Source organism: Apodemus sylvaticus, chromosome 13, assembly GCF_947179515.1.
Source record: "Apodemus sylvaticus chromosome 13, mApoSyl1.1, whole genome shotgun sequence".
In the NCBI taxonomy this organism is placed as follows: Eukaryota; Metazoa; Chordata; class Mammalia; order Rodentia; family Muridae; genus Apodemus; species Apodemus sylvaticus.
The window spans coordinates 44,338,409-44,352,037 of record NC_067484.1 but is presented as its reverse complement, the minus strand read 5'-3'; the positions used below and the strand labels follow the sequence as shown (position 1 = coordinate 44,352,037).

Here is a 13,629-nt window from a genome sequence, read left to right as displayed (position 1 = left end):
TCTTTTGCAGTGGGCAGATTAGCCTTTTAACCTGCTTCCGTTTGCTGTGATTACAAGGAGTTTGGAGATATATGTGCCTTGCCTGTATCTGCTGTATACCAAACCAGGAGCCTCCCCCCCCCCCTTCAGGCTGATTTGATTATCAGCTGTGATTGTCTTGGTATTGTTACGAGTCCAAAATTCGCAGATGATTGTTTTTCTTAGCTTAATGTTTGTCTTTTATCCGTGGGGGTGGTAGAAAGGTTGGGGGAGCAGACAGAGCACTGAGAAGAGCCGGATGTGGATTCAGATGCTTTTACAGTGACAGCCGGAAGCAAAAGGAAAGCCTCACCAAAGCTGGGGCCTCCAGACAGGAAGCGCTGACCTGAAGGAATATGAATGGCCACACAGTGAGCCTTTCTCAGAAAGACTTACTCTGCATGGTTATTTGGGAGAGGAAAAGTGGGAGGGCTCAGAAAAAGAGGTGTGTTTCCCAGGATGCTTTGGGTGACCCCTCTTCTATTCCCAGGAGGCTGTACTAATTCTACTCAAAATATACTTAGTTCTGTCATTGTCCTTCTAAAGCCTGGGCTCCTAAGAAACTATTTGTGTGTGAGTACGTTGCTCTGGGTGTGCAAGCCAGAGGTTAAAATCAGGTTGGCCCTTAGGAGCCACCTGCCTTGTTTGGTGATACAGGGTCTCTCACTGGAACCTCGACCTTGTCATTGTGGTGGGCTGATAGGTCATCAATCTCCAGGGACCCGCCTCACCTGTCTCTGCCTTCCCAGTGGTAGGATGACAAGTCTGTGCCACATGCCCAGCTTTTTATGTGGGTGCTGGGGATTGATCTTGGGTCCTCAGGTTTCTGCAGGAAATAAATTACCAACTCAACCATCTCCCCAGGCTCCCAAGAAACTATTGAACTGCCTTGTGCTTCCTGACTGCCTCAACCTCTGGGGAAACCTTAGAGTATGGGACTGCCTACTCCTCCAGGACACCATGTCACACAAAGTTATTTCCAGAGGGGCACAAGCGTGTCCATTTTCAGCATTTACTGAGTGTCTAGCAAATTGCTTACATAAAGTTTTTTTTCTTTGTGCTTCTTGCTTGGTTTGAAGTAGATTTTCTTTTCTTTTTCCTATCTTGAGGAATCTGCTGGGGTTTACCAAAGGCAGTCATGATGAGAGTAAACTTGGTTGAGAAATATAAGCTCCAGACGAGACAGCTGTTTTCCTCTCTCTTTCTGGGGCTGCAGTGGGATGACGTCTCCCTTCAAGGCTTCAGAGACTAGCGTCTCCTGTGAGGGGACTGTCCCTTTATTTCATTCCAGAATGTCTCTTTTACCAGTCCTCTATAGTTCTACAACTTCCCAGCCGCCTTCTGCTGAGGGTCTCCCAGCTCAGCGGATGGACAGTGTCTGCCTTCTTCAGATGCTTTTGAAGAGTTGCATGCTGGAGACCGAGGACCTTTTCTGTGCTTGTTCCAATCATGTCAGTGTGGTCTCTCCTTTCAGCTTCGCTTTGTTTATCCGGCAGCTCATTATTTAAGACTAGCCTGTCAAAATAGGTTAAATATTCTTTGGGAAATATGGTCACATCCTTGAGATAGCACAACTATGTTTAATCCAGAGAAGATTGGCTTGATAAGAAAAAACGTGATCGACTTGCCTCACCAAAAAATATTTCCCCGTTACCCTGGCTGAGTTTCCATGACCATCAATAGGCACTAGCAAACCCAAGGACCATAAATCTCTGCAACTGACATGGAAAGACACCCAGGGAAACAGGGAAAAAAAATGATTGCTGATGATTCGTTCTAACCACTTGACCTTCTGACCTCTTCTCTAGATATATGATCAAGATGGGACACTTCAGCACTTTATTGACGGTGGGGAGCCTAGTAAGTCAAGCTGGATGAGGTATATCCGATGTGCAAGGCACTGTGGAGAACAGAATCTAACAGTAGTTCAGTACAGGTAAAGTATGTCTTGATTTACCGCCCAGTGCCCTTTTGGCTTTGTACGTATGAACACAGGCTTGCTACAAGTGGTTGAAAACACCCCGCAGAATGCTGTACAGAGATCGGTTGTTCTTTGCTGGGTTTCTGAAACTGCCTTGCTTCTGGTAGTACTGTTTTGTAGACACTCGGAAATAAAAGTACAAGCACATGCCCTCTTTGAGTGTGTACACAGGCTGCAGTTATTCCGCATGTCACTTGACTGTCCATACCGACCCCAATGAGGTTAACAGCCCCACTGCCTTGGACTTACTGCCCCAGCAGATGTGAACACACACACACACACACACACACACACACACACACACACACAATGGGAGCTTGGAGACTCCGTTCCAGATCTGTTCCTCCTGGTCTCCATCAGTCTCTCTCTCTCAGAAAGAATAAGTTTCATGTGTACAAGAGTCTGCGAACCCCAGAACCCAGTTTTCCCAAATTGGCCACGCTCAACAGCAGGACTGAGCCCTATGACCTTTCCTGCTCCCTAAAGGTTCCAGAGTATCTGGGTCAGGCCCTTTGATAGCTCAGCTGAGTGCCAGGTGATGTAGTTGTTTCAAATTAGAGGAAAGAAGCCCCCACCCCCACTACTGTCTCCTAAGACGAATGGGCAGAGACCAAAGACTACCAGATCTAGGCAGAGGCATCCACACAGGGACGGAGCCTTGAGCACTGAGGAGTCTCCACTTCTCAATGCACCTGTTACCCTCCCCCCACCCTGTTCCTCAGGAAGGCCAGAATCAAGATCAAGAAGGCAGAAACAAACCCAACAGAAAACTCCCCAGCCCTAAGCCTTCTTCTCTCAGAATCCCTCGAAAACATGTGCCTTATAAATATATGAGCTCAGTTATAAACAGCCGTGTTCCCTTCAGAGTCAGAAGCAACTGTTTAGCTTTATTGGGCACCACAGACACATCAAAGCCAAGAGCCTTGTGCTCCACAACTTGGAGTTCTGCCTGGGGCTATTTATTTTCCTCTTTTTTTTAAAAAAGTGTTTTTTTTTTTTCCTAATTTTTTTTCTTCATAGCTTAAAGGGTGCACAAATCTGGCTTACTCTGTGAAGGTCTCCAGTTCTAAAAAGAACATACTTGGGCAGTGTCTGACTCACTGCCTTGGTTTCTCATGCAGTTTCATTAAGTAATGGTTTACATGAAATGGTGCAGGGGCTGTTTGGTGATGCTGGGGCAGAAGTGGCTGCACACCTTTGCTATCAGCAAGTTTCTAGGCAACCCTGAGCTACACAATTATCAAAGATTATGTTTGCCCACTCAGCAAGAGATAGTTTGGCCACTAATGTCATAAATACCAAGGGAGCTCTTGAGGCAAATTCTAAATTTGGGACAAGAAGCCCCTTTGGGAAGGGGGCATGAATAAGTCATTACCTATCTGTCAATATTAAGTGGATTTTACAACTCTCCTTTCATGAGGGTGCTTAAGCTATGAGCTCTCTCGGCCGATCTGTTTCGGATTACTGCAGATCTTTATACAATGAGCTACAAAAACACAATTTAAAAAAAAAAAAAAAACTGGCATCCATGACTAGTGACCACGTCCAAAAGTAAGAAAATAGAAAAGTTGGACCCGGAAGAGCCAGCCTAATTTTTATTGTACATGAATGTCCTCTTCACAAAAAGTCAGCTGGTTTAAATTCATTCTGTTATGATTTGTAATATCTAAATGGAATTTTCTTCAAAGCGCCCTTGATTGATTGACCCTTAGCTGAACGTTTTGTTTTTATTTTGAGGCTGACAATAATGTTTGTTGGCACGTGTTCTGCTTCAACTGCGTTGGGACGCCATGAAGCTATCTTTATGAGTCATCCAACCACAATACTAAATACATGTCAGCAAAGGAAATATTATCTGAAAAGGGAAAATTCCTTTGATGTGCTCCAGCATGCAGGGATTTCTGCAAGCTTTGGAAGCTCTGGGTGCTTGTAAGGAACGGTGTACGCTTACATACTCCCCCCTTCCCCCTCACCCTACACTGGGCCTCAGAAGACCACCCATTGCTCCAAAACAGTTCTGGTCTTTCAGCGGCAAAGTGGTCATTTAGTTTAACACATTCATTTGCAGGGCGCTGTGTTTATATTAAGGGAAGGCAAACCCAGAGATGAAATGTTACAAGAATGAAGTACAAAGTAGACTCAATTTTTCTCAACTTAGGGGATGTCAGTGATTTATAACTCGGTTCCAATTTTGATTTTTTTTTTTTATGCAGCAGTGGAAAGAATTAATAAAATGCACAGCTCTGGGGAGGCCAAGGCAGGAGGGGCAGTGAGAGTTGGACAAGTGGCTGGAGTTTTTGTCAGATATTCATAGAATGTTGGGGAAAAAACATTCTGCTTAGCTAGCAGTGCCCTCCTGAGACAGGATGGCAGTAAGTAAGGAAAATAACAAGATAAATGAAATTTTTGCAGCTGCAAGTAAAATATTGAGAATCTGCACTTTTTTATTGATCTTTATGATCCTATTGCCAAGAGCCACTTTGTGGTGACAAAATATGTTGACAAGCGCGTATCTCACTGCTGTGAAAAATGTGGGCAAGGATTCTCCTTATGTCTGCAGTGTTCTACAAGGAACAAATTACACTGTTGCAGCCAATTCCTTACAGAAAGGCAACATTTAAGGCCCACCAACCCTAAACACTTTTATCTGGAACTTGAGGCTAATATTTGTAACAATTCTTCATTGAGAAAACCCGACTCGGCACCTCATTCTTTTAAAAATCTGTAGATTTTTCTTAACGGCACCAAAGCTGCTGCTGTAAAAGATGTTTATTTCGTGACACCCTCTCTCCATCATCCAGGGCGTAATCTTTCAGTCCGAGTAAAGTGCTCCTCTTGTATTTATTGAATTTCCATCCATTTCATACAAGAGGGCTTTTCTCTCCTCCTACATCAGACTTTAGGCTGGGGTTGGGGGAGCAGTTAGGAGGGATTTTTACTCCCTTCGTTCTTCTAAATGAAAGCGGCTCCATTTTATGACGAATTTGGGAACTTCCAAGGTCAAGGTGCCAGGATACACTTAGTGCTTTTTCTTCAAGTAAGAAGTCAATAGTATTAATTGACATTCGAGGTTGGGGCAGTACTCCCTGGCTCTGTAGTTTGACAGGCAGTTTGCCACCAGGAAGAATTTTCTCATTAGTGTGAGATGGAATTTTTTTTTTAATGAACTTTTCCTTTCCTGTTGTCTCCTGGGCCAGATTTCTGTCTCTTCAAGACCCTCTATGGAGGGCACTGTGGAAATAAAGTATACATTGTTTATCATGCTGAGTTACAAGCTCTCCTCAATTGCCAGGCAGAGTACCATGGGCGTAGATTCATTATAAACAGTTTAGGTGGAATTGGGCAGAATGTTTTGGGGGTAATAAAAATGTGTTGGGACATATGAGCATTTCGCCTTACTAAGTTGGGTTTTCTTTTGTTTTAAATAGGTCGAATATATTCTACCGAGCCTGTATAGATATTCCCAGGGGCACCGAGCTTCTGGTGTGGTACAATGACAGCTATACATCTTTCTTTGGGATCCCTTTACAATGCATTGCCCAGGATGAAAACTGTAAGAATCTACTTTAGTTCTGAATCCACACACACACACAGTTACCGTTTTAAAGAATGCCTTTTGAAACTTCTGAAATAATGGTTTGCTGTGATATATAATGCAAGCGTGCATAGGCCATCCACGGCCTCCTTTCCTGGGCCGAGTCTTTGCCTGGTTGCAGTTTCAAAGCTTTTGCCAATGTATTAAAGAATTGCTGAGAAAGACAAAATGTGAAGTCAGCTGGTCTCCAGTGAGTGCCTACTATGTGTTTGCCTCCACACTTGCCACTTTAAGAGGGAAGATGGCAGAGTTTCTGCTGAAGGAGGCAGTCTTGGAACCGTCCTCTAAACAAAAATAACAAACAGTATTGTTCAATCCAGATGATCACTCTGCAGCCGAGTGTGAATTAGAATAGTCATTAGAATAATAGGACTGAAAACTATAGGTTTATATATGGCTGGAATTTGTGCCTTCCTAAGTTTTCTTATTTAAAACTATGTCTAGAACCATAAAGTCTTCTATCATTGGTATCCCACCAACTGCTACCTTTAAAACAATAATAGAATATTTAGGTTGATGTAAGCTTGCAGAAACGTCTATCTGAACTTATTTCAAGTTGTTATTGATGCTTGGGAAACGGTCAAGGTGATAGACATATTTGGGACAGATTTAGACAATCCCAGTCCTCAATGGGGAGAATGCTTGCTTTAGTGATGCTGTGTTTTCCTGTTACCAAACTGACTCATCTGTGAAAAGATTATTTGATATGCTGCAAGAAAGAAACAGAGACAAAAGATGGGTTTTTCAGTGGGTGGAGAGCTTCCTCCTCCTCCTCCTCCTCCTCCTCCTCCTCCTCCTCCCCCCTCCTCCTCCTCCTCCTCCTCCCCCTCCTCCTCCCCCTCCTCCTCCTCCTCCTCCTCCTCCTCCTCCTCCTCCTCCTCCTCCTTCTTCTTCTTCTTCTTCTTCTTCTTCTTCTTCTTCTTCTCTCTCTCTCTCTCTCTCTCTCTCTCTCTCTCTCTCTCTCTCTCCTTCTCTGCCTGTCTCTCCCTCTCCCCGCCTCTCTCTCATGCACTCATCCCACAAATGCCCCCAGTACTGCTCATCACAAAACAGATCTGTTCCTTGTCTATAATTCCCTTTGTAAAGAAAATCCTTAAAGAATACATTGCTGTCAACCTTTCTGTTTTACCCTAATTCAAACCAAGCTCAAAAGAAGACATTGAACTGGGCCTTCTTCTTGCTGTTTCTCCTGGAAAGTGTCCTTTTTGCTCTGATACCCTTGTTCGAGGGAGTACCTGTTTTCAGCGAAGGCAATCTCTGGGCTGGATGAGGATGTGCATTCAGTACCACAGACACAGACATAGAGGCCAGGACATTCTCTCTTCTTCAGGATAATACCACATCCTCTTCCCTCACAATGTGAACTAGAAACATGAGCTTTCTGTGTCTTGGAATCCTGACACAGACTCAGCTCCTAATGTGTGGAGTTTGAGCCAAAAGGATTTTGGAAATTGCCTTACTTAGGGTTTTACTGCTGTGAACAGACACCACAACCAAGGCAACTCTTACAAGGACAACATTGAATTGGGGCTGGATTACAGGTTCAGAGGTTCAGTCCATTATCATCAAGGCAGGAACATGACAGCATCCAGGCAGGCATGGTACAGGAGGAGCTGAGAGTTCTACATCTTCATCTGAAGGCTGCTAGCAGAATACTGACTTCCAGGCAGGTAGGATGAGGATGTTAAAACCCAAACCCACAGTGACACATCTACTCCAACAGGGCCACACCTTCTAACAGTGCCACTCCTTGGGCCAAGCATTAAACCATCAGAAATCCTGTGAGCTTCCTTATTTCTCCCTTGAATACAACCTTCTCCAGACTCTGTAGATTCTGTGTTGTGCTGTGTGTTGTGGACTGTAGCTGTAAACACATGAAGGCATAGGATTCCGAATTACAGCTCATAGTTCAAACAGACATTCAATTCTTATTTACTGATTACCTACTGTGGGCCAGCATCTTTTCTATAGGTACCACACATGCAGAAGGAAGGAAACAGTCAAGAGGTCCTACACTCATGGAGTATATATATCTAGGGACAGGGTACTTAAATATGTAATTAAATGTTGGTCAGGAGGTGATATGTTGTGGTGCTACTGAAGCAGGAAAAGCCAGGTGTGCTGGGAGTCTGGGCCTACAGAGTCAGTGAAGGACTTGAAGAAGTCTTCCCTGGCAAACTGGCCTTTGACCAAAGATTGAAGGAGGTGAGGGAATGCTGTGCATGCTACCCTAGACAAGAACATTGTAGGCAATTGAGCTAAATCCCTAAACACCTCATGGTGGAAATGTCCCTTGCATCTGGAAGAGCATCCCGGAAGTTAGCCCAGTATGGTAGAGTGAGTGACAGGGAAGCATATAAGTCAGGTATGGGTCAATAGGGGGCAGACATTGGGTCCCTGTGAGGACCCTGGCTTTTACCCTGTGAGCTTGTGATGTGGCTGGCTTGAAGTTTGGAGCAGTAGTGAGATGCTCTGACTGAAGTTGTAGTAGGATTACTCTGTCTTTTTGAGAGCAGATTATAACATAAACAGTGAGGGAGATCTCAGGGGCCCTTACAGAAAGCAAGGAGCAATGATGGCGGTCTGGACCAATGTGGAAATGGCGGAGGTGGTGAGAAGTACTTGAACACTAGGCATATTTTGAAAGTAAAACCAACAGCATCTTCTGGCATTCTAGGTACAGAGTAAAACGCATCAATGATGACTTTGAGTCATCTAGACTTAAGGTGTGACTAGTTCCTGAGTTTAAGAAGTAGAAATGGAAGGTGTGGGGTGGCCACGTAAGAGCCGCCATGTCTGCCTGGATCTCTGGAGTAGATGTCATTTGTTCATGCATTGCTTTCACCTCACAAGGCTGTGAACCTGTGTGGGGGCAACTGGGGTTGGAGGCACTTTGCTGTCCACTTGCCATTCACAGATACCTGGCAGGGCTTCTGAGTCTACCAAGTGGTGTTCAGATTCAGGGCCGTAGCGCCCGAGCATCTGCTTGCTGGAAGGGCATGCGGCGCGTTTTCAGCCCTCTCTCCTGCAGTTCCAGCTTCACGAAGCATTCTAGAGGAGCTGACTAGAGGATTAGGTGAAGTCTGCCAGGACTCATTACACAGCTTCACCCCTGAAGTCCACAGCATTGTCGTGCAGTCTGTGGCTTCAGTAAGAAAGCTAAGTTACCCCTTTCTGGTTTAGTTTAGAGTTCTCAGTAAGGATTGAAGGAAATTCAAAGGGATTTAAGCCACCGTCTAAAAGTCTTACCGGTGACAATGCCTCTTTCCACTGAGGGTGTTATGGGGAATTTTATTTCACTTCCTGTCTCAAAGTCATATATCTGTCACGTGACTGGCCACCCAAGAAACCAGCACAAGGCTTCATCAGATAGTGATGGGAGAAATATGATGTTGACTGTAATTCTGAAACAGAGTATCATCTCATTTGATCCCAGGGTGGCCTGGGAATCCTTTGTGATGAATATTGCTTATTCTGTGGTAAGAAAATATTCAAGTGACTCAGGCATGCAGCTGTGCAAAGGGGCATTGCAGGGAACTTAACAGATAGCCTTCCTCACCCTGAAGAATTTAAATCATCTCCATGGGTCAGCAGTGCTACGATATTTTTTTTTACTCCACCTTGCTAGTCATAAAATAAATTAGGTTTCTAAGAGAAGCTCCTTGAGATCAAAGACTCAGTAATCAAATGTTCTTCCTTATAGTGCTGTGTGTGGAGCACACGGTTACATGTGTTGAACCATGGAGATACCTCAGCAGGTAAAGGTACCACCAAGCCTGATAGATCTCTACATTCCAGCCCAAGACGGACATAATGCAAGGAGAGAAGCTGAATTCTAAAAGTTGTCCTCTGATATCTCTGACACACACACACACACACACACACACACACACTTACTTAAAGTAAAGGTACATGGATAAAAATAAGACCTTCCATCACAATTATGAGAAGAGATCAGATATTATTTCAGCCAGATTTTCCTTTGTTAATGAAATTAATACCGGACCAAGATATTCAAGGAAAATGTGATTTTTAGGCAGTAAATAGCAAAATAGCACTAATAAGTCACTTTCAGTCATAAAAGTATCATTTTCTTCCCATGGTCCTTTCAACATGCAGAGTACATGCTTCCCATTGATTGTGTGCAGTGGGACCTGGGCCTTAGTCAGCTTCCCACTCTGTCAGCGGCATGTAGCAGTGGCTACACGCACTGCCTGGACATGCCAGCAAATGCCGCCTGGCCTCAGAGAAGTCACTGTTCCACACAGTCATCTGGGCTCTGGAAGCAATTCTTGTGTTGTTTTCTTTTATTTATTTATTTATTTATTTATTATTATTTTTTGTGTGTGTGTGTTGTTTTCTTTTTAAAAACTGTAGTTGAAAATGTACTAGTGCTCCAAGAGAGAGAGAGAGAGAGAGAGAGAGAGAGAGAGAGAGCCCTTCCATGCACTGCGGGTCTTTCAAAGACCCTGAAGGAACACTTGTGTCGACAGATCACATCCGCAAGAAGGAATGAGGTTGCCCCAAGCTTCCAGTGGGGGATTAGCTCCTGCAGAGTGCAAAGACCTGAATGTGTTCATATTCTTTGCAGAGGAAATTAAAAAAAAAAAAAAAGGTTTAGGAATAAATGTTAAACAAGTCGTGCTTGCCGCATCTCAGGGTGTGAGACTGAGGAGGCAGGATGTGAGACTGAGACTTGATGGCCTTGTGGGGACTGCTCTGGATTAGACCCTGCCTCGAGGAGGCTTGCTCCTCTGGATTTTCAAAGAATAGCAAATAAAAAGGGCGACCTCTGTGCAGGGACTCTCACCCCCACCATCCTACCAAGAGGAAACTGGACCCAGCCTAAGGAGCACTCTGCTCAACCCTTTATTCACGTTGACCTTTAGGATGCAATGACCAGCAGGAGTATCCTGTGTGGGCGAGTCCTCAAAGGAGGCGACGTGATAGTGTGCAAAACCTCGGGCCCCACCTTGAGCTTCAGCGGTCAGAAGGCTCATTTGCATACAGCTCAAGCATAGACCTTAATGAAGGCACCACTTGGGGTAACTACAGCAGAGACCCTGAGCTGAGGGGAGTCAGGTCAAATATGGTCAAGAGCAACCAGAGTATCTCCCTCTATACACAGAGAGACATTGGTATTGGATGCCTTACATAGTCTTGAGTATAGGAAGAAACTATTCTCTCTCTGAGAGTTGACTAGAAGAATGTTGACTCCAAGCCAAGGTTCAAAGAACTGTCTATCTTGAGACACTGTGATACAGTCTACACCTTGCTATAGCTACAGAATGGTGCAGGCCTTGGTTTTTATCCTGTCAGACATAAAAACACTGAGTCAAGAGCCTAATATGAAAATTGGCCTAGGGCTGGGGAAATGGCTCAGCACCTTGCGAACATGGGGACCTGAGCTAGGTCTTCGGACTCCAAGTAAAAAGCTGGGCACGGTGGTACACACTTATCATCTCAGAGCTGGACAGGTAGACAGAGTGGGCCCATGGATCTGCTGACTAGACAGTATAGCTGAATCAGTAAGCTCCAGGGCAATGAAGTTTGTGTTTCCCTATTTGTGGACAAACACAAACTAACATAGCTGGGTCCCGAGAAATGATAGTCGAGTTGTCCTCTAGCTTTAACTTCCATGTACATGCACGTGTTCTCTCTTCTTTCCCTCCCTCCCTCTCTCTCTCTCCCTTCTTCTTTCTCCTTTCTTTACTTCTCTCTCCCTTCCTACCTTCATCTTTTTCCCTCTCCCTTTCCCTCTCTTTCCCTCTCTCTTCCTCTCCCTCCATTTCCCTCCCTCTTTTCTTCCCCCCTCTTTCCTTCTCCCTCTCCCTCCCTTTCCCTCCCCCTCCCTCCTTTCCTTCCTCTTCCTCCCTCCCTTCTCTCTCTCTTCCTTTGCTCTCTCTCTTACCCTAGACGTTGAGAAACCTGGAGAATTCTAGAACAAGCAAAGAAGAAATGCCCACAGGGATACATTTTCATCTCTAACAAAGGTAGCCACCCACTGGAAGTGTATTCTCTGAGAAGATTGACAATGGAGGAGGGAAAGACTGAAGACAGGCTGTTTGATTGGCTCTTGGTAGTTCTATGTGCCACTCTAGCACATCTTGCTATATGAGTTTATCTGTCACTAGCCTGGTTCTTGGACCAGTAGGAGATGGACATCTCTCAGATGGGTTTGTCTTCAGCACCAACAGCACTGTAGGAGAACCACTGCATTCTTGCCCGTAGGCCATCTGAACTGGACTGTGGTCCACATGCAGTTAGCAGTCTGTGGAGGCATACAGGCCTGGCTGCTTCCTCAAAGAAGGATCACTCAGAAGACATTCCATCCCCAGAGCTAGTGAGTCTTCAGTTACCCAGTCCTACTTGACTCTCTCCCACAGAACTCCACACTTGACCTAGCTTAAAGCCTGTAAGAAGGGGTCTCCAAGTCTCCCTTCCCAGTCCATTTCCCAGGTACTCTTGGGTCTGTATTTTCTTTTTTGTGGGGGAGGGGTTGTCTATATTTTTAATCTAGACTTCTGTGACACACAGCTTCAACTATCCAATTGCATCTCCTCAGCATCTCCCCTTCCATCCCTCAGAGGAATCTTACCTCCATCTTATGGTGACTAAAGCCATTGTATTCATTTCCACAATCCCCTCTTAGAGCGCTCACTTCTAGCCATCCAACTGTGCTTTGTAGAAACCTTGACATGTCACCCGGGCCCTGATGTATGTAGTCCACATGTGTTCTCATCTCTCCTGCCACCATCATGATCAGAGTTACAGAAACCACTCAGGGCTGCACCATGAGGCAGCGGTTTTTGGTGTCATCACAGCCAGAACAAAGTCTTACATGTTGGCTTATTTTGCTGTTTCAGTTGATCCACTTGTTTTATCAACAGATAACTTGGGCTCCTAGATCAAAGCCAGGAAAGTGCTATGGGCACACAAGTCTCCAGCCAAGAGATAATGAGGGCTGTTGACAAATTCTTAGGTATTCTTCCAGAAACATATTTTTGTCTCTTCCGACAGTATGTTCTCCCTTTCTTTCTTTGGTTTTCAGATGTCCTCCATTCAACCTTCTCCCATCTGCATCTCCCACCCCCTGTTCAGGAAAGCCTTTGGTGTCCTTAAATCACTGATCTTCTTGCCTTAGCTTTCTGAGTGACTAGGGTTATAAGTATACGCTACCATGTATGGCCCCATTTCTGCTTCTTCCACAAGTACCAGCAGCATATGGTATACACTGGTCAGCATGGCTTGGAGATAGACTGAAAGCAAACATCTAGTCTCCTTGAGCTCTGGGTCAAACTCTTTCTGTCTTACAGTGAGTCACTTGCTAAATAACCAGCTCTTTGGACTGGAGAGATGGCCTAGCATTTAAGACCACTTGGCTGCTCTTCTAGAGGTCCTGAGTTCAATTCCCAGCAACCACATGTTAGCTCACAAACATCAGTGATGGGATTCGATGCCCCTTTCTGGTGTGTCTAAAGAGAGCAACAGTGTATTTGTACATGTACAAAATAAATACATCTCTTAAAAAAACAACAAAAAATGGCTCTTTGGTATGGAATGCTGCCTGTAGGAGCCACACATAGTCTCCAGCTCACATACTGATTAATTTATTTTCAGATAGGGTCTCATGTATGCTGTCCAAACTTGCTATGTAGCTGAGGATGGTCTTAAACTTGTTATCCTTCTGCATTCACCTCCCAGCGCTGGGATTATAGACATGAGCCACCACACCTAGTCTTATGGGGTGTTGGGGACTGAACATAGGGGTTTATTTATGCTAGGCAAGTACCTTACCCACTGAGCTACGTTCCCAGACCCTGTTTTAATTAGAACTCAACTGGGTGTGGATTCTGTCTGTAGAATATCATATGTAGCATTTATATAATATCTATTATCTGTAATTCCTAGCATTCAGGGGCCAGTGGCAGGGTGACTACAAGTTCCAGGCCAGCCAGGACTGTCTAATGAGACCCATCCTTAAACTCCAAATGAAACCTAAATAAAAGAATTAGACTCCCCAGACCCAAAGATC

The 13,629-nt window shown here is 44.7% G+C and overlaps 1 protein-coding gene across 1 annotated transcript in view; it reads left to right on the top strand.

Moving 5' to 3' along the window:
• Prdm6 (PR/SET domain 6) overlaps positions 1-13,629 on the top strand; it is a 104,250-nt gene that overhangs the window by 68,932 nt on the left and 21,689 nt on the right. The window contains exons 3-4 of the mRNA XM_052155502.1: positions 1,827-1,954; positions 5,428-5,552. Coding sequence (XP_052011462.1) covers positions 1,827-1,954; positions 5,428-5,552 — 253 coding nt within the window. The remainder of the gene's footprint in view (positions 1-1,826; positions 1,955-5,427; positions 5,553-13,629) is intronic.